Source organism: Electrophorus electricus, chromosome 13 (genome assembly GCF_041902795.1).
Source record: "Electrophorus electricus isolate QZ-2024a chromosome 13, ASM4190279v1, whole genome shotgun sequence".
NCBI classification, from domain to species: Eukaryota; Metazoa; Chordata; class Actinopteri; order Gymnotiformes; family Gymnotidae; genus Electrophorus; species Electrophorus electricus.
Window position 1 is genome coordinate 14180064 of NC_137509.1, and position 27161 is coordinate 14207224.

At 42.4% G+C, this 27161-nt stretch overlaps 2 protein-coding genes across 3 annotated transcripts; one reads left to right on the top strand and one right to left on the bottom strand.

Annotated features, from left to right (window-relative positions):
* Nucleotides 1–1024: 1024 nt before the first annotated feature.
* peli3 (pellino E3 ubiquitin protein ligase family member 3) lies at nt 1025–13852 on the bottom strand. 2 transcript variants are annotated; one of them, XM_027017264.3, is made up of 7 exons: nt 13486–13850; nt 8062–8263; nt 6693–6822; nt 6133–6234; nt 3905–4129; nt 2134–2322; nt 1025–1842 (listed from the first exon to the last, which is right to left on the bottom strand). In XM_027017264.3, exons 2-7 carry the CDS (start codon nt 8232–8234, stop codon nt 1207–1209), a joined length of 1455 nt encoding a protein of 484 aa, XP_026873065.2. In that variant the 5' UTR covers nt 8235–8263; nt 13486–13850; the 3' UTR covers nt 1025–1206. The 2 variants fall into 2 exon arrangements, with proteins under 2 accessions (XP_026873065.2, XP_081581546.1); XM_081725420.1 differs by lacking the exon at nt 3905–4129 and having other exon boundaries at nt 13486–13852.
* Nucleotides 13853–15136: 1284 nt separating this feature from the next.
* On the top strand, nt 15137–20235 carry rce1a (Ras converting CAAX endopeptidase 1a). Its single transcript, XM_027017201.3, has 8 exons — nt 15137–15506; nt 16274–16376; nt 16760–16843; nt 17839–17917; nt 18125–18292; nt 18455–18526; nt 18627–18689; nt 18790–20235. Exons 1-8 carry the CDS (start codon nt 15343–15345, stop codon nt 19017–19019), a joined length of 963 nt encoding a protein of 320 aa, XP_026873002.1. The 5' UTR covers nt 15137–15342; the 3' UTR covers nt 19020–20235.
* Nucleotides 20236–27161: the final 6926 nt, after the last annotated feature.

Below are 27161 nucleotides of genomic sequence, written 5' to 3' on the forward strand. Positions count from 1 at the left end.
GTGTCTGTCACTTCTGTGCTCAGCTTGCAATTTTCTGGGCTCACTGTTTTGTGAGAGTCTCATCTGAAGCGTATACCATACCAAATGGTATACTATACCAATTGTTCACATCCAAAGCAGAAACAATCCTCACATGCAGGCCGTCTGCTGAACATCAGTCTTTTGAAAATGTCAATGAAAATTACACAGATTAATCTCAAAAGTCTGATTGTCTCATGATTGTGCATGTTAGAGTAGCTGCTATTACATTGTTATCTAAATGAAAATAAATATTTGCATATTGGATTACCTGTAAACAACCTTTCTACTGTCTGCCCTGTTCTCTTCTGCTCTCTCACATACACACACCCGATTGTGTGTTTTGTGTATATGTGTGTGAAGTAGCAGTGAGTCAGTGATGACCTTGAGTTATTTATAGCCAGAGAGAGGAGAGGAGCTGCAGTCTGCAGGCAGGACTGTGCCGTTTTGCTCAGACTCCCCTGAGAAACGGGAGGGGATGGAGGTGGGTGGAGTTTCCTAACAACCCCCCACTCCCACTTCCACTTCCATCTCTCCTTCCTTCTGTCCCTGCCTGCCAGGTCATTGGATCTACCAAACACACTGGGAATGCAAACGGGTGTAATGGCCTGTTGGCCTCAGTCCAATGCACATGCACATTTTTATTGTAATAATGAACTAAAATGATGATGTTGAGGTCATGGAGAGTCCATGGAGAGACCTTACATGAGGTCACCTTGACAATCTGCCTCCAGATGTTTACCGTTTTGAATTTTGCTGATGCACTTTTTCTCCATCAAAGCACACTATAAATTGTTCTCACGTTTTAACATCCTGCCAGCAACACCTATGTATATTTTGAGAAGCAGTCTGTGGTTACCATGCACACATTTTGTCTGCATTAACCACCAAATGAGCTATAAAAGAAATGCCCATGATTTGAGACAGCAGCAACTTCCCTAAAATTATACTTGTAAATCTAAACAATTTTCTTCTCCACATTTCAGTCAGGACAAAATTATCTTCATTCATCTCCTTTTTATTTCATCACCTTTTATTTACATTTTTCTCAACACAGCAATTTCTTATGTCTTTCTTAAGCACTTCGGTCTCCTGGTTCAGACCAGTTCTGTCCATCTGTCATCCCCTCCCGAACCCCCTGTCCAGCAGTCTTCGTCAGCCCCTTTCTCCAGTGTGCAAGCTGCACTCTCAGTCGACGGGCCCCTGGAAGATGAGCTTGATGTGGCCCTGCTCGCCAGTCAGCCACGTCCCACAGAAAGGGCAGGCGGCGTGGAAGGCGTGTGTGCCGTGCGGCAGTGGGATCTGGCTCCAGCCCTGTACCGTCTTTTCCGAGCACACGTGGCCACAGGGGCAGAAGGCGTGTGTGGGTGGCCCGGCGTCCAGGTAAAGCCCCCCCTCACAGCCCAGCCAGAGTGGTACGTATGGGCCCACCCGTCGGCACATGGGGCACTCGCGGTCGCCTGTGCTGGCGGGCGCTGTGCCCCCGCTGCCAGGCATGCCGGGTACAGCGGTAGCTGCCGCTTGGGACGTGCCTGCCTTCTCCTTGCGGAAACCCCAGTTGTGGTAGCCATGGACGTGGCCGCAGTTCATGTAGACCCAGGGCTGCTTTTTGTCGACGGTGGCACGCTGTGCCAGGCTGGGAAAGGCCAGCGTGTTGAAGCCCACGGGACACTGTGGCCGTGCCGCGTTCAGCTCCTGCCGCAGGGACTCTAGCTGCTTGAGCGTGGGTGTCCTGCGTAGACCACTGGGTGTCCGCCACAGCAGGGTAGCCCCACACAGGTCGATGAGGGAGCCATCCTGCAGTGTGTTTGACTCATTGTCCACCTGCATGAGCAGAGGCCCACACACAGCGGTGAGAGTGCTGGCAGGCCTACATGTTGCCAAGCTCAGTATTGTGTGAATTTTCAGATAAAAGCAGAGAATATCTCCATTACTTTACCCTCATTTTTTCTCCATCCCTTTCCTCCTTTTTTAAATAAATAAATATAAATATAAATGTTAGATATATATATATATATCTCCCTTCAAAACAGCCTAACTTTTCCCCCCATTTTAGAACCTTCTAGAAAGGTTGTAAGCCAGGGTGCTTGATCATGAACTAAAAATACCAACTACCAGTTTTCCTCTCTGTTGGGCGGAGCGTGTCTCTCGGAGGGCAAAGACATTGCCACACACTGAGATCTCCCTCCACACCCCCGGTGTCGGCTCGGACACAAATTCCCCCGCAGGGTGCATCACTAGCACCCCATTGGTGGTCAGTCCATCCATTAGGCCATCTGAGGTCCTCCATTTGGCAGCACGCTCCTAGAACAAACCCAAGACAAGAATGCATTGGACTTCAGTATATGCATGCATAGAAACCTCACATCTTCAATAGATCATATATTCTAAAATGCATTACACAACGTAACACATTAAATCAGTATTGTCAGATTTTAAGCATCTCATTCAATCAGTTCAGTGTAAATTCACCACTATTGCAAAATGAATAAATGACTAAGCAATGAAAATTCATAGTTAGAAAAAGACATCCTATTTTATGTGTATGGGACACAGATTCATGCACGTGCTTTTCATAACATTGGATATCCTTGTGGATTTACAGTTTCTCCATCTTTTCTCCTTGTCCTCTCTTTCTCCACCTACATGGAAAAGGCAATGGGCAGAGGGAGTCCATTGTCTGCCAAGGACACCAGTGTTTGTGAGAAATCATACTGTGGTTAAGTCAGAACATGCAGCAAAAACAGCTACAAAACCATTACCATTTTCCTTTCACCTGATTACTGCTCGCTCTGCTGTATATGTATCTGCCCAAGTTCTGCACTGAAAGTTATTTACCCAATTCTCTCCAAATATTCTGACTCTAAGGTATCTACAACAGTCAAACCCCACCCTGTGATAAGTGATTCTCAATGGATGGTTTGGGGGAAATTAAAAAGCACGGTATTGTCCTGTGCTGGTTTTAGTCAGATCCATTTCGACAATCAAATCAAAACCTTTGGCTGAAATGAATGTCGATCAGTGTTTTTCCTCTGCTGCTCATTGACTGCTTGTGAGCTACGATGCTTTACAACTCTTCCCTTTCCTAATTTTAGGACAGTGTTGTTAAACTAAATACAGTATTTGTTAATATTTTTTATCAGTTACTGGGAGTTGAGAAGTCTGATGGCATTGGGGAAGTGTTCTGGTAATTTAGGTCAAATATGATAAATGTGACCAACTAGTTTAAGTTTCTTTCAACATGTAGATACCCTCTTGAATGGCAAGCATTCATACCATACCATTGTAAAATTCCACTTCAGATTTGATTCACTGAAAACATTCCTCATTTTCTCCTGGTGTTGGTCACATCCAACTCCTGACTGCAAATCTTGACAGATGCCTTCCTCCAAAGTGTCTAAAGTCAACCACAGTAATTTTATGAATGCTGTCCATGTGCAGATGCAGCTCGGCACACTTGTAGGTGAATGCTAACTGCTCGGTTCTGTCCCTGTGATTTAGAAGTTGCCCAGATTGGCATGTGGCTTGTATTACATTATACTTATGTGGGAAGAGGAATCCTTCCCACCCTAAAGAACACAGCTGGTACTTCTCTTGGACCCCTGGTCATGAATGGCAAATGGCAATGAAGGGAATCAAACTCGAATCTGAGCAGCAGAAATTGTGTCTTGGCTGGCCAAGTAGTTCAGGATCCGTTCTTAACTCCACAAAAGCTCCAATGTCAACACCACCAAATGAATAGCTTCTCGGCAAGCAACATTCCAACTGGCAGAATGCAAACTATCCCCATCAATACCATCATTCTCCGGTAAACAGCTCCAGTTGGGACATGATCGTCCCAACTTTTCTGCTCCACTTACATACTCCGATTGGGCTTCTGACTCACCCCAAGGAAGATGTTTTTGGAAGAGTCAAAGCCAGCAGCATAGATGCGAGCTGTGTAAGGGGCGCTGCGCTCACATATGATGCGGCAGGCATAGCGAGAGATCGTGCTCTGGGCCGACTGACCGCCATCTCCTCCGGCGCCCCCCTGGCCTTGGCCCTGCCCTCCGCCCCCGCCCGCCGAGTCCGTCACCACTAGGTCAATCATGCTCTCTGTGGAACGGCCGATCTGGGATAGAAGCAGACATGCAGGCATGACAAAAACTCTGCTGTTATTTACTGTTACTATATGGGCGGATTACTCATAATTCTCAGGTAATATTGAGCTATATCACAACTATTTTATAATTCATAAAGAGGTGGAAGGAGTGACCAGAAAATATTGATCTGTGACCAGAAAACAGAAACTACTGTTCAGTACCACACTAGACCTCCTTTGGCCTTGATGGCTGCTGCTACATATTGTGGCACTTACTCCATGAGTGTCCTGAGCTGACATAACTACCCAACACCGAGATGTGGATACACTGATCTAGTGGTGTTAATGGACCTGGTGTATGCCAGATGAATACTTCTGAAGCCATTATGCCCTTGGTGGGCTCTATAGCTATAACCTTGCAGGCTGGATCCACCATCTTGTGATTTAATCACACTTGTCAACCTTAGCTACAAATGCATGGCTAAAAGTATGTGGACACCTGACTATCACACCTAAATGAGCTCGTTGGACATTCATGGGCAACCATGGGCATTACAATGGAGTTGGCCCCCCTTTTCCAGTTCTAACAGCATCCACATCGAAAACTTTCAACAAAGTTTTGGAGTGGGTCTGTGGGAACCTGTGCACATTCAAAGAGCATTTTTGAGGTCTGGTATTGATAATGAACAAGACGTTTTGGCTGACGACTGACATCCCAATTCATCCAAAAGGTGTTCAGTGGGAGAGAGGTCAGGACTCTACAGTCCACTGGAGCTCCTACACATCAAACTCCTCAAACCATGATTTATGGACCCTGCTTTGTGCATAGGGGCAGTCATTGCTGCATAGGGGCAGTCATTGCTGCCATAGTATTGGAAGCAAATAATTGTCCAAAATGTTGTTTGTCTAAAATGAATGCTGTAGCATTAATATTTCCCTTCATTGGAACTACAGGACCTAGCCCAAACCCCAGACCATTATCCCTCATCCACAAAACTTTGCTGTTGGCACCATGCATTCTGGAAGGTAGCGTTCTCCTGACATCTGCCAAACCCAGATTCGTCTATCAGACTGCCAGATAATGAAGCATGATTCATCATGCTAGAAAAACATTTTCACTGCTCCAGAGTCCAGTGGCAGTATGCTTCACACCACTCCACCTGACGCAGCTTGGCATTGTGCATAGTGATCTCAGGCTTGTGCACAACTGCTCAGCCATGGAAACCCATTCCATGAAGGTCCCGATGTATAGTTCTTATGCTGATGTTTCTTTGAGAGGCAGTTTAGATCTGTGGTAAAAACATACGATTTTATGCATAAATGTAAATTTGCATGGCCTAGTGCTTGATGTCTGAGCTACTGTTACTCGCAGATGCTTCTAATTCACAATACAAGCACTTACATGTATTTGTAGTAGGGCAGAAACTGCACATCCCATGACCTTGCCAAGCTTTAAAGTCTCTGAACTCTTCAGTACAATCCTTTTTACTGCTAACATTGGTATATGGAGATTGAATGGCTGTGTGTATGATTTTATACACCCGTTAGCAATAGTTGTGGTTGTTGACCTGAACTCAATAAATAGACCTGAATGACCTGAACACAATAGTTAGTATGGGTGTCCACACCCCCATTTTTGGCCATATAGTAAATATTGTGCTTGAAATCTTTTGTTCTCCCACATTTTAACTGTCGTACTACAGACTGTTGATTGATCCTTGTGTCATGGACCTCACAGTCTCTCCTATTCATTCCTATATAAATGTTCTGATGAGATGAAGCCTTTGATGTCTAGCCTCTCCTGGTCATGTTCAAACTACTGTCACAATCATTGTTAGATCATACCTGACATTCATTGTTGGTATTCCATTCATATTCAAAGCAGGCATTGAAATGCCTGTAGCTGAAGCTGTTATACACACCTGTTTATACAGTGTATACACAAACCGGAGTGCCCACTCCTGGCATGGGGTGGGGGGATGTAAAAGTGCTGACTACTCACAAATCATAGAAGAGGAGAATGTTTTGTTTACCTGAAACATATCTGTGTTAGAGTCATGTGTATACTCCACAATAACAGAATGACTCCTTGACAGCGTGTAGGAGATACTGTGTTGGCTTTTGTTGCTCAGGGCCTGCAAAGATAGACACACAAACACACACACACCCTTCATTCTCTATAGAAGAGGAGGTGCTCTGAAGTTTCCTAATCTTATGCAATGTACACTGCCATGTTATGTAAAGGCAACGTCATCATCAACTCACTCATACCACTTAGTGGGTGAGTTAAGAGAGCAGATATTGGGGGGGGGGGGGGGGGGGGCTGTGCGCAAAGAAAGGTAATAGATTTTTAGCCCAGTTGTTACTAAGACAAAAAAGCTTAATATTTATGTAAATCATGAGTTAGTGACTTTGTTTTCTGATTTAAAAGGTTTAGGGCATGAATGTTGATCATTGATCTGTTATCGGAATTCATATCCTGGTAAATCGACTGCTATATATAAACAAAATCAATAATAGAGTATGGCTTCACATGTCAAATCATTGTGAAAAGAGGTCTCTCCTGTATTTCTGTTAATGTTGGCACCCTCACCTTTGACACCAGAGGTGTGGAGACATTGTGGATGACATCAGGCTTGACACCATTGGCTTTCGGTCTCTTGTAAAGGGCCAGCCGGCTCCTCCTGCGTCCTTTGTCCCCACTAGCTAGTGAACCATTATGTCTGTGTATAACAAGGCTACAAGAATTAGATCTGCAGGCTAGAAAACTTTGCCATATCTACATAAATGTAATGCGATGAACAGTATTGTGTGGTGAATAGTGTCTTGGTACTGATGACTGTATTACAAATCATGTGACACAAATGGGGTTAGTATTAACATGATCCAAAAACAACCGTGATGGTAATCTTTGTGCCCTCTCTGATAAATGTCTGGTTTTGAGCTACAGAGGTAGAGTTCCTTTTGGTTCCAGTAAATAAAGCTTCAACACATGAATTGACCACTAGTAAAGCAATTAAACAGCAACATTTCATCATAACTGGTTTTGTCTATGCATTAGTAGGAGTAATGTAGAGTTAACAAAATGGATGATGAGATTCTTTGAAAGCCCCTCAGTGAAAATGGGATCCTATCTTACAAGTCATCAATACTCAGCTCAATAACCAATTCACTAAATGAGCTCTAACTCTTCCTGACTCTTCTCTCTTTATACATCAATGTCGAAATGGTTAAAATGGTCTCTCTCTCGGTCTTTTCCTCTCTGTCAATAGTGTCTCTCTGTCTCATCTCTCCTAGGGGCGTTCGTTTCCCTGCTCTGCACGGTGGCTGTAGGATTTGAATGGTGTCTTTGTCGGCAGTCAAACGAGGTGCTTTACATCCACAGCTGAACTCTAAAGATAAGTGAAAGCAGCAGCTGTATGTGTGTGGCACCAGTGGGGACCAGCGACCTGAATGACACTGCGTTCATTCATCAAAAAGAATCATCACTGGAGTCTGATTATTTTAGGGCAGTTTTATCCTTGAATTCCTTCCGAACTCAATTGTACCAGAATATTGGCAATGTGAGCAGGGTGTTAAAGAACTATAGGGCTTTAGCAAAATGAATAGTGCATCTTTGAAATCTAGTGCATCCAACTGAATGGTAATACAATGTGACTAATATCAAAGCTTAAGCAATAAATTGAGAGTATACACACACACACACACACACACACACACTATACTAAAACTGTTATCCACTATATTCACTGTATGCAAAATGACAACCTGACCCATCACTTTCCCATCTCTTCTGGATTTCATCTACACATCATGTCCTGTATTACATGACAAGGGAAAAAAAAAAAAAAACCCTTCAAATCAGATAACATAATTAGATAAGCCTGGCTGTCCAGCTGTTCATAAAATTGTCATCTCTCGTCGGATAAGCCAGCCCCTCTAGAAACGCAGGTGGCGCTTACCCGAGCACGATCAGCTCTCCATACTTGACAGGCTCCTTGTCCCCAGGGAAGAGGGCATCATGGGGCTGGGATCCTGAGCCCAGGGGCATCGACGGCTGACTTTTGTTGCATGATGGGCGCAGCTCCAGTGGTGGTGGGGGGCACAGGGCTTCGGAGCTCCCCTCTAAAACCATGTCCAAGGGCGAGGAGCGGGGGCTCACAGCTGATAGGGACAGGGAGACACATACGTAGTCTTGACCCATCGCGCTCGCAATTCTGTCATGGGACGAAACACGCCACGACGCCACTGGCAAGCAACGGGACTGAGAAAAATAACTGCAGCAAAACATTACGATCCAGATTACGGGGGGGGGGGGGGGGGGAACTGCGGTATCATATATCAGATGATACGGGGAAAAGCTAAAAATGCAGTGCTCTGTTAGGTTAAGCATCAATTGTCAATCCATCTTGAACAGTATATTTAACAAATCCTGAGAAACCCATGACCTTCCTGTACTAAATGTAGCCCAGTGCCAGGATAAACTTTCCTTTAGACAAAGGTGTACCGTGCTGGCATTTCCAACCCTATATGTGGTCAAATTAACTGTGGGGGGGGATTCATCATTTAAACATGCTGAGAAATGTGCAAACTGTAAAGCCAAGTTGAAAACAAGGAATGCAAATTGTGTTGAAAAAAGACAAAAATCTAATTAGATAGATTATCCAATTCTGAAATGTTGCCATCTCTTAAATGTGGAATCAACCAATATTCCTTTTACATAGCTTTTGTGTTTTACAAGATTACACATAATTTCAAACATACACACACACAATTACATACACATAATGATCACGTGCAATTTATAGATATCTTTAAAAGTTTAGTGTCTCTTAGTACCAGCCTGTACTTACATTAACATAGCCAGAGTGCCTTTTTTGCACATACATAAAACCTAACTTTGTTGCATGTTTTATAGATGTCAGACTCGATTACAATTACACACACACATACACAAAATATATTTTTAGAATGCCAGATGAATACATATAAAGGGATACGTGACCATCCCTCTATAACCCTTAATCCAGAACCCTTAATCCTTACTTGTGAGCTCTCCTCTTTACCTCATTCCACAGGTATTGTGTGTCTCTCTGGAAGACAGAGGCAGAGGCTAACAGGGTATAAAAAATAAAAATAAACTAAAATCTCTGGAGTCTATGATATCATGTATCTTAACAAGATACAAGGCTGTTGTCTGCATGACTATGTCTTCCTTTTTTTTTTACAGCAACCCACTTTTTCATAAAGCCTTACCTCATTGAACAGTAGCTCAATTTTAAAGACCAAGCTGTTTTATAATGTTTTATTTTATTTTGAGTTTTGTTTTATAATGACGCAGTGATCTGCAAACCAAAATGGTACAAAAAGAACAAAAATCACAGCAAGAATTCTGTACATTTTGGATTCATATCTGAATAACCAATAGTTTGCCCAAACCCTTGCCTACAAGAACAGCTTACTGGGTAGCAGATGATGGACAGCACATATCGACAAATCACAGCATTTTTTACTGTGCAGCAGGGCTGTGGGTGTGTGGTGGTAAGAGGGGATGGCGTGGACAGAGGGAAGAGGGCAGGCGAGAAAGAGAGAGTGGGAGAGAGTGAGTGAGACAGAAAGCCAAAAATAGAACTAGCATGGCAGTGTAGGTGATGGAGGACAGGGTGTGAATGGAGAGAAAGGCATGTAGAGGTGAAATAAAAACATTGCACATGACAATGGTGGTGGTGAAGGCTACGTCAAGACAGACAAGGACTGGAACAAGCAGACAGGTCTGCAACAAGACTGCATCTGTGTATTGGTGGTGGCGATGGGGGTCGTGTGTGTGTCTTGTAGGGGGGCCTGTACGCCTGCGCGTGAGCTTGGCAGGGTGATGGATTGCCTGTTCTGTGCCATGCACTTTCTAATCAACCCACTCTCACAACCTGGGGGAGGAGAGGGAGAAAGAGAGAGAGAGCATCCCATGGTCACAACCTGGGGGAGGAGAGAGAGAGAAAGAGAGAGAAAGGGGGGGGGGTGAGGGGGGATAGGAGAAAAAGGCCCAGAGGCTGGCTAAGACAAAGGAACGCGAGGAAACAAAGGCATGAAGATGGCTGGAGCATGAACAATAGTACGGTGGCTAGCACTGACTGTATTAATGCTGTTCCTTCTTTTTACACATTATTACACAGTTCATCAATAATGCGTTGGCTCCTTCTGCCTTTATTACCAACGCGGCCCCCTTAGCCCAGGCACCATCTGTCCTCCCCTCTTCCTCCTCCATCTTCAGCTCCTTCATCTTCTGTCTTCTCTCCAGCACATCAAGACACACTTCTCTTTCTTCTTTACTTTACTTTCTTGAGATCTTCTGTTTGTGTCTCCTCTCTTCCAAAATAAACCGCTACATATTCCTATGTCAATCCCACAGCCCTCTTTGGTGTCTCTGCAGTGTGGTGAGTGTGTATGTGCATATGAGTGGGAGAGAGTGAGAGACAGAAAGAGAGAGACAGAGAGAGAGCGAGAAAGAGAGACTGAGGGAGAGAGAGGGGAGTCGGTATCATCTGTCTCCATCATGAAAGATTAAGGGGGTGCTAAATATATACATATGCGGAAATGAGCCCAGGAATAACTCATAGTACCTCCTCTGGTCTGATCTCACCGAACTTCTTCATAATCTATGTGTTCCTCAGCAGACCATTAGCAATCTTAAGTTTCCTGTTGGCAGTGCACACTCCATGCAGCGTGTGTCTCGGACACCGCTGTAGAAACAAAGCCACCCGCAGCCCTTTACCAAGGCACTGTGACTGGGAGTACATTTTCTAATCTTCAGCCATGTTTGTGTTAACTAAATTATGCATGTCAAGGAAGACTTACAATGGTTCTGGTATTTGCAACGGTAATGCTATGCACATAATAGGGGTTGCAATATGTTTGTAGATTCTGTTTGCAAAAGGATGGTAATAGTGTTGTCATTGGAAGCGTATTTATAAGGCTGCTACCTGCTAGTACAGAAGAACGTCCACCGTGTTTGTTGTTTCCTATCGCAGTGGACTTGTGGACTCGATGGATATCTCATTGTTGCAACAAAGATATATTTGTACAATGTCATATCACACCGTGCCATCAAGTGGCTCCTTGCTGCAGTGCCCTGTAACATCCAAGTCCGTGTTGTCCGATGGAGTGACCACTGCGGCCTGCCTCTGTGTCACACCGGCGCAAAGGTGCAGGGTGCAGCAGACTGCGCTGTCTGATGATAGGCCGTGTCTCTCAGTCCTGTCTGACCCTGCTGCTCCTGTCTGGAGAGGCGGAGTCCTTTAACCAGAGCCACCAAAAGAGGCAGGGCAGGACAAGGAAGCAGAATTGGTAGCACTAACCAACCAACCAACCAACCCTTGTCCTCGCCGCATCTCTCTACCTCTGTCTCCTTCTTACTCTTTTGCTGAAGTGCTGCACGCCTGTAATTTGTGAACTGCTTTATAGACCACGGAGGAGCTGTGCTACACAGACTTAATATTCAGAAATGCAGGTCAGCAGCTTCATATTTTGGTTACCTTGTCTGACTTTCCTGTGACATTGTGACACTTTGTAATGTCTGCTGCGATTCACTGAATGACTGCTAGGAGAGAACACAGCCACAGAGTCCTGCAGTATTTTTATATGTCTATGGGACCCAATTTGGTTTGGTCATTATTATGCCTTAAGCCCACTGGTGTCACAGTAAGGGGAAGCCTTCATATTAAAACAGCACATTTTCTAAACTAGCAACAGCAGCAACCAAATTAAAATAGCAAAGAGGAAGCCAAGAAACACCAGTCTGGTTTGCGGCAACGTACCTAAAATGACACTTCAGAGGCCGCAAACTTTACCAACACACATATTTCAGTCAGACATACCTCTTAGGAGAGAGCATGTCGTTTTAGGTGTGTACCAAACACATTTTGTTTGAGGTGGGATCGACTTACTTCCACAGGCAAGAAAAACTAATGCCAACCTTCCAGAAATTCATCTCAATCTCCATTACAGGAATCTGATGGAAGATACTGTGTGACGCAACTGGTAAATTAATAGCAAACTGCTTCATAACCACAAGACTGTGAGTGAATTCAAATTCCTCCATAATACTCCAGAAACGATCAAGATTCAATATCACTGAACTGCAGATTCTAACTGCCCTGTCTTTTCATTCTATATGAACAAAATGAGTAATTTCTTCACTCCAATGTCACAGGTGGCTACACCTCCACCCAAACCCACACGCCCCAAGTGCAGCCAGCCAGGGAGAGGACCACAAACTAATTAAACCGTTATAGCTGTCTGTAAATCCCCACAGTGACACAGGCTGTGCTGAGTCACTCTGGCTAACATATATTGCAATAACATATCATATCATTGCCTGTTGTGTCAAACTCACAGAGGGACAACATAGGTTATAACTACAGTTCAGTGTTCGCATATCCAAAAATCCTTGTAAAACAGACAAAAAATAATTTGATACAATAAATAAAATACACATTATTGTTGTATGTACATGTAAACAATGTATGCAGGACAACATTATCGAGGCCCATACAAAAACCTTGTGATGGCCATCTTGCAATTGTTGCCACGTTTTAGTCACTATGTTCAAAACAGGCCTTGCAAGACATGCTTCTATGGTCGCGGCATTCACAAACGAAACAGAACTCTTAATATCAACAGAAGGGGCATTTTATAACGGCATTACGATTATACCCCCATGACTGAAATAGCATGCCTGTGGAGATTCCTTGCTTTCAGGCGACAGATTGCAGGGGATTGCGTCTATAGCACTAAACAGTCACACCACACAACAGGACAGCTGAGAGTTAATGGACACTGTTGATTGTGGGAAAGAAATATGGGACAATTCAATTTCGTAAACCGGCCGTAGTCTGGAGACATTTTACGCCAACTGTCACATTTTACTTTGAATTATACGGCGGTTATGTTGTGGCCATCTGTCTTCCTTCACATCCCAGAAGCTATAAAAATTCATATAATAAACAGCCACCTTTGCATCAAAAAGAACAATTGCAAGCAACCCATGGCACTTGGTGAACCATTATCAAAATTATTGTATCTTATAAGACTGCTGCATGAAAATGTTTCTTTGGCGGGACCCTATCGACTTCCCTTGACTCCCAGACTGCTGCGCTGTGAAGTACGCAAAGGGATTCCTTTCATTCTCTGCACAGACAACAAATAGACTACTACAGAAGACATTACCGAACCATGCTCACCGTGCACCGAAATAAAAGATCGTGCCGTTTAATAATAACACAAGAAACGGTGACAACATCACCGAAAGTGCCGGCCTATGGGCAAAGTCGGCAATAAGACAGAAATCGGCGCAAATAACAAAACAGCCTACACCCAAATCGAATACACACCCGCTGATATCTGCGTCGCAGGACCAGTTGCCTTGAACACCCTTGGTTTGTCAATCCCCGTGCGGCATCAAAATCGGGCGCTGCGCTGTCTAATCACCATCTGCTACGGTAACGTTGATTTCTCCGTCATCACATCGTGCGGTTTGCATTGCCACACCAGTGTCATCGGTTACACAGCAGACGGCGAGGATGTTAGTCCAGCATAAGGGCAATTTCGGTCCGAACCTGACTCTCGGTTGTCACGCCCATCTCTCCCTTGCGTTCCCCCCTTCAAAGAAAAGCGAGGAAGGTTTTTGCCCTCGCCCACATAATGCGTCTTTGCGGTTGGTTAGGATACCACGACTCTTGCGTAAGCCCGCCTTCGGGTACCGATAGCGGCGTTGGCACCACCTACCTGCTGGTACCTACACGCAGTGATGCTCTCGCTAGAGAAGTGATGAGTCTAAAAATTGCTGCCAGAGCCTTCCGCAAGAATATAAATGTTGGTTTAATGCTGCCCGATGGTCGCTCTAGACATGTTGAAAAGCAACTATTAATGTCATTTTCATTTCATCTATAGATAACGTTTCGCATTTCATATTAGATAGGGAAAATAAACAAGATTAGGTCTGATTATAAACAGATTTGTAACTGTCCTTAGATTTTACTCACCTTCCCAATTTCAAAAACCAATATTAATACTTAATGTTTTTATTTATCATTTGTACATTTAGTGGCCATTAATTGTGTATTTTCGTTCATTCTGCCATAGCCTGCCTTATATTCACATTCATGCTGTTAACCTTCCATTCAATGTGATCCACTGGTTTTAAATCTGGGGACTGTGTAGACAGTTATGGCTAACTAAAATCACTTTCATATTTGTGGAGCAGATTTGAGACAACATGTGTGTCGTGACATGTCTTCGTGCTGGAAGTGTCCATTTGAAAATGGGGGAGCTGTGGTCATAAAAATGCACATGGTCAGCAGCTCAGGTATACTGTTTCATTCAAACGATGCTTGTTTTCATATAAATGGGATCAATGTATGGCAAGAAATAATTTCCCACACCATTACAATGTAAACAGAAGCCTGTGTTCTTGACAAAAGCTTACCGGATCCATGGATTCATCCTGTTTTATGCCACATTCTGAGCCCACCATCTGTGTGCCATGGCAGTATCCAACATTCATTAAAGAAAGCAGGGTTCAGATTTTCATGTTTTATGATCAGCTGCCCAGTGTGTGTGGTGTTTTTGTTTATCACACTATTCCCTGTAATACCCTGTATACCCTGGAGACTTAACTGCATGAAAATCTCAGCAGAGAACTGCTTTTGACATGCTGGAACCACATCTGATTTATATCATGGTCAAAGGCTACCAGCCGTATCGCAGCCACTACATATAACAGATATGACTTTTATTATTATTATTTTTTATTATTACACCATGCTTTATTTATTTTTATTATTATATGTTCATGCACCATTCTTTTTTTATTTCTGTTGTGCAATTTCTGTACAACACTTTGAGCCTGAGCGGCATGTCATTACTAATAACATTATTAGTAATTCTACAACAACAATTACTAATAATGTTATTATATCAAGGAGGTATATGGCCTAAAATAATGAATCTGATTTGTCTAACACTTTTATTGACGTAACGGCTCGCTTAAAATAAGCAGACGCGGGTTGATGATGTCATTCAACAGCGCCGAAGTATCATCCGTTTACTTCTGTCTTGTGATTTTCGTACCCCTTAACGCATTTTTTTTACTCAAATCCTCATAATCAAATACACCTGTCGTGTTTACTGAGGGAACAAAAATTAGATTTCATCGCTTGTAGTGAGGTTTTAACGCTGTCGCCCTCGCCATGACAGAGGATGATGATTTGATATCAAGTTCGAGTTCACACAAAATTCCCAGTGCCGATTTAGTGCATCCTGATGGACTCTGCTGGGTGTCAGTCCTGTCTTGTTTACTGCTCGCCTGTTCCTATGTTGGAAGTTTATACGTCTGGAAAAGTGATTTACCAAGGTATAGTCTACTCCTTGTTTCTCTTATTCGCACATGGTGACATATGCCATCAGATTCTGAAAGCCAAAGCCCACTTGCTAGCTTGCTATGATGGCTTGATTGACATGTAGCACAGTATCTGCACCTTAGGGCTTGTTAGCTGTAGCCTAGTTCAAATTGACCTAGCTAGGTAGCTAGCCGATTAATTTAGAAGCAGTTTGTTAGCTAGCTAGCATATTATTGTCTACACAATGGGTAGTCTTTCAATAAGCTGCTGTTTAACTCACGCAGGTTTTTTTCTAGGGAGCTACTTAGATTCTGTGAGGTTTTATCATATTTTAAGTTGTTTTTTGCTTCTCCTTTCGAAGGACAAATTTTACTAGCTGTCTTAGTTACCTTAAAGTAACTAGAATAAAAAGTAAATGGAACGGAAAGTCAAGAAACAGTATGAAGTGATGGGTTACCTAACCTACCTTTGTGCATCCTGGACCAGTGGGTTAGGTGTCTTCAGTTGAGGCATGACCAGTTTATGAGAAGTTGCAAAAAAAAAAAAAAAAAATCACTACCCTCGAGCTGGCCTGCATCATGTAGACGTAATGCACATTTCTTGCCAATCAAAACCATGACATATGGATCTGCTGCCAAACATACAAGAGAGAGTTTCATTGCTTTGTCATCCATAAAGGAATCTTATGTACCAACTATCTAGGCCACACTGCATAAGAGCGAAAGGTCATTCTGTGGTGTTCAACAGATTATTGTGTATATGTTTGTATATGTCATATTAGGGACCATCCGTCAGTTATAAAGAGACGTTTTACCAGTGTGCTGATTGTGTCGGCTCTATCTCCAGTATTTGTGTGGGCATGGAAAGAGCTCACAGGTGTCCAGGTGAGATCTTACTCATACACTTCAAACACCTGCACTGCCTGTTTGGGCAAAGAAAATACCATTTAGAATATTCCCAAAGCCATGAAGGCTGTATTTCTCTTGGCTTTATAAGTGGCTAAGGTGGATGTTGCTTTCACCCTGATCTATTAATTAAGATAAATGTTTCTTAATGTTTTCATTCATTAATGTGTTACTGAACTCCTTTGCAAACAGTGCCATTTTATTCGGTATATATTGTTGTAAGTTGCATGCTAACATGCATATAAGTGTTAACTCTGTTTCACAAGCATTTTAGAGAAGGATGCAGTAGTGTTCAGTAGGAATGTCTGCCTACTGAGGTTTAATCCTAATTTAAATCCTAATTTGTCTGTTTTCCGTTCCAGTCTGGTGCTTCTTTACTCGCTCTCATGGGAATCCGATTCGAGGGCCTCATCCCTGCCATCATTCTACCCCTTGTACTCACCATGGTAGAAAATGATACTCTTTGAATTAATAAACATGATTGTTGCAAGTTTGCAAAAGTACTCGTTTGAGGCATCTGTTGGAGGCCTTCTGTTAGTATAAACCAGTAGTTCCCAGTGCCACTCAAGGCCATCTTCTGTTTTCCACACATTTCTCTTTCCTCTGCTCTGACACAGCTGATTCTGTCCTTCATTCAGTTATTGAGAGTTGTATGAGCAGAATCACGGGATCAGGTGTTTTGGTGCAGGGATGTGCAGCAGAGTGGAACCCTAGAGGTGGTACTGAGAAGTCCTGGGAAACCTTTTTTAAAGGAACATATTTTAAAGTTCAGAAAACATGTTATTTCCATGTTTAGAGTAATTTAAAATTGCTATTGCTGTTTTGGTATTTTTATTTGTGATTTTAGAGTTATAAATAAGTGACCTCTTATAGTTTTTTGCCAAGGCATAATTCCAAAATTGCTAAAGTCTATTAGAAATTCTAATGTAGGCTGCTACAAGTGCAGTGACGACACAAGAGTTGGGGTTCTTAATTCCATTTCATATGAAGATCTGATTATGAACCAAACATTGTCAATCTTATAATTTATTTTCCTGTTATACACTTGATCGTCAATTAAAAATAATTTACAAGCATTTTATGTTTTTATCAAGTCTCAACCTAAAATTGATTACCCAACAGTTCTTTCTTTTACTGTACATTCATGTTTCTTTTCCAACTTTGAAATTATGCACTGGAATCTATAGGAGGATATCTTTTGTAGCATCTATGTCTTTTAAATCAAGTATTTGACAAAAAAAAATACTTTTTGAGGATTAAGGACTGACTGCTTCTTTAAGAATATCAACAGCAATATGTTGTTTGTATGAATTTGCCACTGTGGATAAAAATGTCTGCCAAATGCCATAAATGTAATGCTCTTCCTTTCCACTCCTCCTTCTTTTTACCAAAATAGTTTTACTTGTTTCATGACTAAACAGAGTTTGCCTTGCTGTTGCAGGTACTATTTCTGGGCCCACTCATCCAGCTAGCTATGGACTGTCCATGGGGCTTTCTTGATGGAATCAAAGTGGCTGTTGGTGAGGAACTAAAGTATTATTTCTGAAGGAATATTTCTCTTTGTCAAACAGGAAGCTCAACTCATGTTTCCAAAAATCAGCCTGATTCAAAAACAAATTTCTAAAAATTACTTTTTAAAATGTGATGCGTACAGTTTGGGGAAATCTGCTACCAAACTGTCAAGATGGGCTGCTATTTTTTATTTTTTATTTTCCTTCTGCTTGCAGACCCATGGTTCTGGGCTCTGTGTTTGAGTGACATGCGCTGGCTAAGAAACCAGGTGGTGGCACCATTTACTGAGGAGTTGGTGTTCCGGGCTTGTATGCTGCCCATGCTAGTTCCCTGTGCGGGGCCCTCCAGGGCCATCTTCACGTGCCCACTCTTTTTTGGTGTGGGTGAGTTTTTACTGTGTAATTTGTCTTCAGACTCCAACTCAGAGTAAGCAAATTTTAATTGGCAGAACTATTCTGTATGGTTTATGGTTTACTTATAGTGACTGTATATATCCCTGTGTTTTCCTGGGGTGTGTGTATGGCTGGTATGTTTGGGGAACACAGCACATTTTCACCATGTGATTGAGCTGCTACGTTTTAGACAGGGCACCATCTCAGGGATTTTTCTCTCTGCAGGTAAGCACCCCGTCAGAAAATAAATCCAGATTTGATGCTAGTTCATGAAGTTCCATTTTCCCCTTACAGTGTCACATGGCTGTCTGTGTTTGTGTTGCAGTGTTCCAGTTCTCCTACACAGCTGTATTTGGCGCTTATACTGCCTTTATATTCCTTAGAACAGGTTTGTGTGTGTTTGAAGCACAGCTTTTATACATAGTATGGTCTCTGGCTGTGACACAATAACTGGTGTTTGTCTGCTCTCTGGATGTGATTTTCCACAGGTCACCTAGCAGGTCCTGTGCTGTGTCACTCCTTCTGTAACTACATGGGTTTTCCGGCATTGAGCACGGCCCTGGAGCACCCCCACCGCCTCATTGTTCTGTCTTTCTACGTGCTGGGTGTTCTCCTCTTCCTCCTGCTCCTCTTCCCCATGACTGACCCTCACTTCTATGGCTGGCCTACACCCATCTGCAGCCTGGACTCCACCCAACCTGGCTCTCTCTGCTCGTGATCCCCCTCCAGCCATACAGACTGTGCCCCAATCTCTCTGCCCGGTTCCTTTTGCCCCGCCTACGGTGACCTGCCACTCAGAATGCTGCCCAATTTCTCCAGGTCCATGGGTGTTTTACCGGGAGAACAAAGGGGCTGTTTGGCCAAGAACAGGTATGTCTCCGTGAGGTTTGTGGACAATGTCTGTGTGCCCGAGGAGTGTTCGGGCTGGTGATTCTAAAACATAGCCACGGCGAAACAGACGCCACGAGAGTGACCCAAGATCAGCATGAGGATGTTGGTGAATGAAGCTTATGAGTAAAACTCTCTTGAGTGTGCTGAAGACGGGTATTTATATCTTGCTGCACGTTCACCGTGTTTCTATGATGATATTTGTATATTTGCATTTGGGCGGGTTTAGGGTATAGAGTTTTATGGTTCAGCTAGGAAGACTTGTACACTGTATTTTTATGGAGATGACCCCCTTTTTGCGTCGGTGTGGTTTTGAATTCTCCAGACTCCACTTAACGTATAAGCTGCTTTGACTGGCCCTGTTACTTGAAGAATGGAGTTCAACTCTACCCTGAGGTTCACTGAAATCTACAGCTTTACACTCTGTCATCAAGAAAGAATTAGTAGAACTGTGACCATTAACAGCTGCACGTCATGGATCACCCAACTGTAACCTCTTCAAACACAGTTGAGTCTAGGCCCAAATTTACTTAAAAAAAAATGTCATTTTTAAAAGTATTAGAACAAAGCATAAGGGTAATTAATATTAATCTTCTGACTCACATGCAAATTAGCACCCATAGAGCATAGATTTATGGCTAGACATATTTATTACTGACCTCATGCCAGATAATTTATGGCATTTAAAGATGACTGCAAAACAGCAAGCTATTCATAGACTATGGTTCAAAGCTTTGTTTTTATTACTCGAAATAAACAGTTGATTATAGAAGATACCAGCCTTTATTGAGGGTAGCATATAAATATTTGGAATTTTTGGTGTTAACAATGACATTTAACCTGTTGTATGTACTCTATGCACAATTTGAGAGTGCTTTTTTTTTTCCATCTTTCTTTCTTTCCTTCTCTCCCTTGTGCAGTCTGATAGTAGTGTGATGACTACCTACCTGATGACTAGGATTTTGATGCCCAGGCATTTGTTTTGACATGTAAAAAAAAAAAAAAAAATAGAACCAATACTTTAGATTAATATAAGCTTGGAAAACTCATCACATGGCTAAGAAACACCCTGGGGCCAGAAACATTTATCCGTGCTAAAAATGTCCATGTGACGCCCCTTTCCCCTCCTGCCGTGACTGTTAAGCGTTGTCCTTCCGTGTGTAGCGGTTCGTGCCTCGAGGGTGGGGGAAGTCGGTGTGTTGTGCCCTTCACCACGCATAGTTGGTGAGAACCCCGAGCACTGCACCACGCCAAGCCGATCAGAGCCGAGGCTTGTACAGCGGTCCCAACATAGGAACCCAAGATCTGTACTTCGGCTGTATGGTTAACTTGTCAAACACGTTTGTTCAGATAATATCTGTTGTAGTGCCATTATTTTGAGGTACAGAATTTTGACTGGAATCTTCTCGCCATAAACTCAAACTGAAAAATGTATTCTGTTTTAGTTTTTAACCCAGAACCACAGCAGGAATGCTATTTATGATGGCATTTTGGATCCAACTTTAATTTCTGTTGCTATCTAAATGATATAGATCCCTGATTGAGCGACCTGTGCACAGTGCTACATATTACATTTGCATGGTTTTGGAATTTTTCCACATGATTTGAATGGTTTGACATGAATAGGTGCTATAAGTGTTCAGCTAGTATTGTGCTTCGAAGTGTGTAGTCACTGCTGTTTTTGTGTGAAAGGCCATTTAAGTCAAAGTAAACCTTTAGCAATAAAGAATAGATGGACCAAATCAGGGATTTGCATGTTTGTTTCAGCGAAACATTTTCCCTTTTCTTGCTACTTGTGAAATAGATGTTATAATCCTTGGACATGGAGTTGGCATTCAATCACACTTGACCAGCCAAAGCGGAGGTGGCAGTGAACTCCTGTTGGAAGTTGTCCTGAATGAAAACTGGCCTGTTGTTGGCTACCACTGGATTGTTAAATGTGCCATAGTGTTATTTGGTTGAGTTAGCTCAAACGGCTTGATGAGTTAAAGCACGGCCATGGTGTATTTAAGGACTTGCATGTTTACACATGGAGAAGGTTGCCTGCAAATGCTGCTCCAGCTTTATTTGTGTCTTCTGTGTCATTTTAAGCGTTTACTACACTGACGTTTCTCAGGTCAGAGGTTGCTGCTTTGTGCTGCTGTGCTTTTTTGGAGGCTTCGGTCACTAGAGGGAGCTAGAGCGCCATCAAATAAGTCTTTGCTCACGTTACCTTTGTAGGATGGCTTAAAAAATCGAATTGCACCCATTGTTAAAATCCTTATTGGGAACAAGAGTGTCGGTGTAGGAATCAATTTACTAGAGTATCTTAACGGAGATGAGGTGTTTGAGAGACTCTACTGGTTGTATTGTGTTTTTTTTATGTCTTGAAAAAGTATTCCCCCCCCCCCCATTAATTAGATAAATTGTACACAATCGCTTATGGTTAATAATGTAATGTATCAGCTGTATTTCGTGTATGGATATGCAGTCGGCAAGCAGCCTGTAGAGCGCCATTTTCGTCTCATCAGCATTCAGCAGAAGTAGGAATGATGGCTGCACATTATGAATAAGCAGAATGTGGCCATGGCCTGATGGTTCTTCTGTGTAACTGAGGTGTGTCCTCATCTCCTGCCCGGGCTGAGTACATACTGGGCACAGTTGCATGATGAAGGTGGATATTTTTAACCAACGTAGGCTTTTTGTTGCTCAAAAGGTCTTGATTTAATTCGAGTTATTTTCTCATTGTTTCTCAAATATGCCGATGGCCTGTTCAAAAGAATTTATTTTTTAATTTATTAAAACTTTTTTTTTTACTCCGATCTCTGAGATGCTACTATTTTTGTTTTTCATTCTGTTTTTCATTTCTTTCAAAGAAATGATTTGAAAACCAAACATTTATTTACATCTGTTGTGTGATTACATGAAGATGCTTTGAATACATACCGTGTACGAACAGGATGAGCAATAGACATTAGAATCTATTTTTGCAAATGAAAAAAGCTGTACTATTTAAATGTAATGTTTCATTAAATAGGTAAAAAAAAAACTGGACAGTTTTAGCTTGTTTGGTTTGCAGAACACAGATGTACTGTTTTATGACGAAACTGGTTGTAATTATTGATAGTTAAGATGTTTATAATAAGGACTATATTTTCTAATCAAGTCTATTTTGGTGTTACATGGAGGGATAATGTCCATGCAAGCTGTTTTTGAATAAGGCCATGTGCAATGCAGTTTGCTGTAACTCACTGATAGACAAATATTTTCTGACAATCTTTTTGGGGTCTTTCATATCACTCTGCAAAAAGAACAGTTGTTTGCAAATAAATTTTTTAAAATAAAATTCTGCCATTCCGAGTCTTAGTTCTTGTGAGTTTTGTCTCGGAAGCCTATAAGTGGACAGAAACTTTAAAACAGTATGACACTGCACATACCTGATCTTCAAATGGCAAAACAAATGAAAGTATGTTTCAAGTGTAGTGTCTCCTTTAGACCACTAGATGGAGATGGTTTTTCTGTTTGGAGTAGTTATGAGTCAATTCTGGGATCTTTCTATCCAGCTCTGATGGAAGCACAGGGATGTAAATTAATACAGCCAATTTGGGTATTACAGGAATATTTATATTGCATGAATATAGTTGGGCGGGGCTTTTTAAACTTAAGGAGATGGATATAAATATATATATAGAGATATAGATATATCTATCTCTGTATCTCTGTGTATAATATTAGTGTATGTGTTTGTAAAATCTGGTTAATGTAAACAAATAAATGGAATCACCACATAATTTATAATTACAATAAGCAATACCCTGGCTTATTGGGTATTAATATACACACCTCAGCAGTCAACAGCTCCTGTGTGTGTGTGTGTGTGTGTGTGTGTGTGTGTGTGTGTGTGTGTGTGTGTGTGTGTGTGTGTGTGTGTGTGCGTGCGTGCGTGCGTGAGCGTGAGCGAGCGTGGTGAACCAGGGACACTGAGTCACTGTAGCAGTGAGTATGAATTAGAAAAACACATCATACCAGCACAGCACCTCTTCAGGCATAAAAAAAACTTTCGACACAACAGGGATTTTGTTTTATACTAATTCTAAAGTCCTTCAAATGCACAATTGCTTGTGTCTATGTTCACTGTAATTTTAAAACATTATAGACCAGAGCTATTCAGTTCAAGGTGTAGTATTCACACTTTTTTTTTTTTTTTTTTTTTTTGGCTAACACCACACAGAAGCAGCTGATGTCACTAATTAGAATTCTTTCTTGGTTAATGAGGTGTGGTTACGAGTGAAAGGAGATTGAGCTCTGAATGATTGGACCAAAATCTTGTTGTTCAGTCTTTGTATTCATTGCAGTCTGTTCTTGTCTTTCTTCATGACTTGTGATGTGTTTTTTTTTTTTTTTTTTTTTTTTTTTTTTTTTTTAATATATATATCCAGAAGTCAGCCCTCAACACTCATGAATCAACTGGTAGAAGCTTATTCTTTATGCTATTGCAAACGTGAAGAAAGTGTGGGTACAAGTGCCATCTAATGCAATTAATCACCACTGCTTTAACAGTTTTCTGTGCTAATCTTAGATCAGATTAGTGAGCATATATTAAATGTGTGTCCCAATGATGAGTGAAGCCATAGGGTCTGATTTAGCCCTGGTATTGCTTTGTATACCCAGCACTGACTTAACTCAGCTTTGGGCATCCACTGTTCCTAAACCCTACCTGTTCGTTGCTTGAGGACTGATCCTGGAAACTATGTTGGACTCCAGTAATGGTGGAGTTTGGGTAAAATCTCCTAGTTTGCTCATCTGTTCTTTGACTTTTTCTACTACCATTACACACATTTTGGATTTACCCTAAACGCTAATTGCTATGTGCTTTCTCGCCTGTATCTCCTCCACGCTTAATCTCACCAATTCATTCAAGCTGCCATCACCCCACTAAATTCTCCAACTTGCTGTTTTTGAAGGAACCAAGGCTTAATGAACGGAGGAAGGAGATGAGATGGTTGAGTTTCCGCTCCAAAGGATGCTTGAGGCCTATGATCTCTCCGTTAAGCACCGGAACAGGAGCTGTTGCCTGCAGCCACTGAGTTTAATATACCAGGAGACGCAACATATGTCATGCCAATAGAGCTATCCTAAGCTCCTGCCTTGTGTGGAAGAAAGAGTTGAATTCCAAGTCCCACCTGAGTTATTTAGTGCTAGTGCTTGCTATCCAAACTTACACCGTGATACCACTAATTACACTGTCTCTCCCAGTCTGGCCATCGAGCACTTCAGCCGTGACCTGAGAAAATTTTGAAGATGGCACTTTTTTTCTGGAGAATGGTGCTGGTTTGTAACTCGCGTGCAGCTAAACAGTGACCTATAATCTCTTCTGGGTTTGCAGACTCACACTGCCTAGTCAGTCATCATGTCTATTTAGGTGTGGACACTAGCAGCTGTCAGCTCTTGGTTGTCCCTGAATTTTTCAAGCACATCTTTACATGCATTCAGTTCACACTTGATAAAAAGATTACATAAGCTGCCCAACATTAGAGTATTTATAGACACCTGAAGACCTGAGAGTGTTGAGCATTACAATTTGAGATGTATAGCTGCCACATCACAGACTTTACTAGAATATAGTGTGCATCTACATGGGACGTTCCACTTAGCAAAACCGTCATTTGTTCTGCAGGAACTTCTGCACTAGACAGAGCTTTATCATATAGTAGAGGAAAGTCAACCTCTGCTTTGCATGTGGCCGCATGTGAAGCAAGAAGGCGATAAATCTCGCCGTGTCAATGTGGTTCCATGATTCTTTGGAAGAACATCGACGGCTCATACTTGTAATGCATTCCCCTGTGCTCGGATGGTGGAGCTGAGGAACATTGCTGCCTCTCCAAGCCAAACGGTCTGGGACTTGGAAAAATGAGGCAACATATTTGGTAACTATTAGACCAGTGTTTTCTAGATTCATTTCCCTACCATTATGTATTGGTTTTATGACTATCTGTTCCTGTGTGAGCTGCCTGCTGTGCGACCGAGTGCTAGTGAGCCTCGAGTCACTTAGTCTCACACTTTGAGACAAAACGAGTGGATTGAGAGCTCGCTTCACCTTCTAAGACAGCAGGCAGTCATGGTATTAATCAGCAGAGCAGATGTCTGAGCAGGCAGCTGACAATGCCTTGCCGTTTCTTCCAGCTTGCCGGCTTCTACTGTCGCACAGCATGCAGAGGTAGTTGATCGCTAGATCCTCACTGGCACCCTTGTGAAATGCATCCAAACTGGTTGATGGCTCAGCTGTGTTTGTCGATAATTCAATAAAAATGCAATCAAGGGCCAAATGACTGGGCACCGATGAACTTAGGGTTGCTTGGGCTGAATGCCGCTTGGTCTGCTGTAGTCTATACAGGGGCCTGTTATGAGAAGGAGCTGCTTTTGTACACATGACTTGCCAAGAGCAAATGTTATTTTTATAATGCTGAAGCCAATAAGTACATCATACATGATTTGGCAGTTAATCTGGAGTGCTTTGTCCCACACTATCATGTTCACCTGCTCTTGTCTTCCTGGTGTTCCAGTGGATAGGGCACTTTTCCCCATCAGCTGATATGAAGGTGTGAACTACTTGCTTGACACTCACCCTCAGCATAGCAAAGCATAGCTAAACTTGCATGCCATAGCTGTAGAGTTGTGAAGTGAATTTTAACTCCCAGGGCTGCTAGGGACACTGTTCTCACAAGGTTCTGCTCCTCATGTACTATCATGTATGAAATGATTGAGCTAGCTGTAATATTTCTTTTCCCCCTCATCATAACATGTTCTGCAATGATATCTGTATGTTCTCATATCTTATTTTGTAAGATAGTGACTTTTACACTGTCTTGCGTGTGTAAAACAGAGGGCTGGTTTCAGTTTGGTACTGCAAGTTTGGATTGTGGGAGTCAAAACTCGGATGTCCCATCTGAATAGGCTGCATTAAGGGGATGAAAGAGAAGACTACAACCATTCAGGCTGAAAACACAGCGTCTCAATAGGACTCTCTCCACCTCTGCCTTCACCGCACCTTTAACAAGCTGTGTTACATCTGTCAAATGAAAGTGTTATGGAGATGAAAGGTAACTGCCCTTCAGGTTCTTAGGAGACAAGATAATGAAGCAAAGAGCTTTCCAGACAGGAATCTTAGCCATTGATTTAACGCTCCAAAGTACACCGCCCTCACACATTTAAAGCACATTGTATAAACAACGACCTGCTTTTGCCTGCTAAATGCTGCATTTTGTAATGACCCCCAGCATTATCCTTAACTGAAATTGGCAGGAGGCCAAACTCTTAGACACGAAGCAAATGTTTGGTCTGTGAGGTTATGGCAGTCGCTAGAAGCCACTCAGCTTCATTGAGTGTGTGTAGGGATGAGGGCAGAGACCGTGACACAAACGTGAAGTAAAGTCCACATGAGAGGGACAGGGGCAGTCATGGCTCGGCATGACGTAAATCCCACAGGGTTACAGGGTATGGGTATATTGGATATGGAAGGTCCAATTCAAACCTCCAGAGGCTCTGAGCACACAAATACGAGAACAGACTGACCCAGTAAGTCCTTGCAAACAAAAATGCTTTGAGTGCATTCAGGCAGAGACTGAAACTCGCTGAAGGGCAAAATAAATGATAGACCAAAAGTGTACCTCTTTTTATGTTTCCCCCCCACTCAATTTCCAGTATCTGTCTAATCGCATCATTAGTGCATTTGCAAGGAAATGCACACGTGCTTAGCTACAAGGGAGAGCCATAACACTTTTTCAAAGAAAGGCACCATTAACATCTACATGAAACACTTCTCTAATTCTCTTATACTCATAGATACTTGTGAATGTATTGGAAATACGACATTAAACATACTATCTCAGCATTTACCTTGAGCATTCTTGGAGGGCCCTAATGTCCACCCAGGCTGTGTAATCATTTCTAATCTATATGGCCAGCTGCCACTCTGGCACCTTCTTTTAAATGT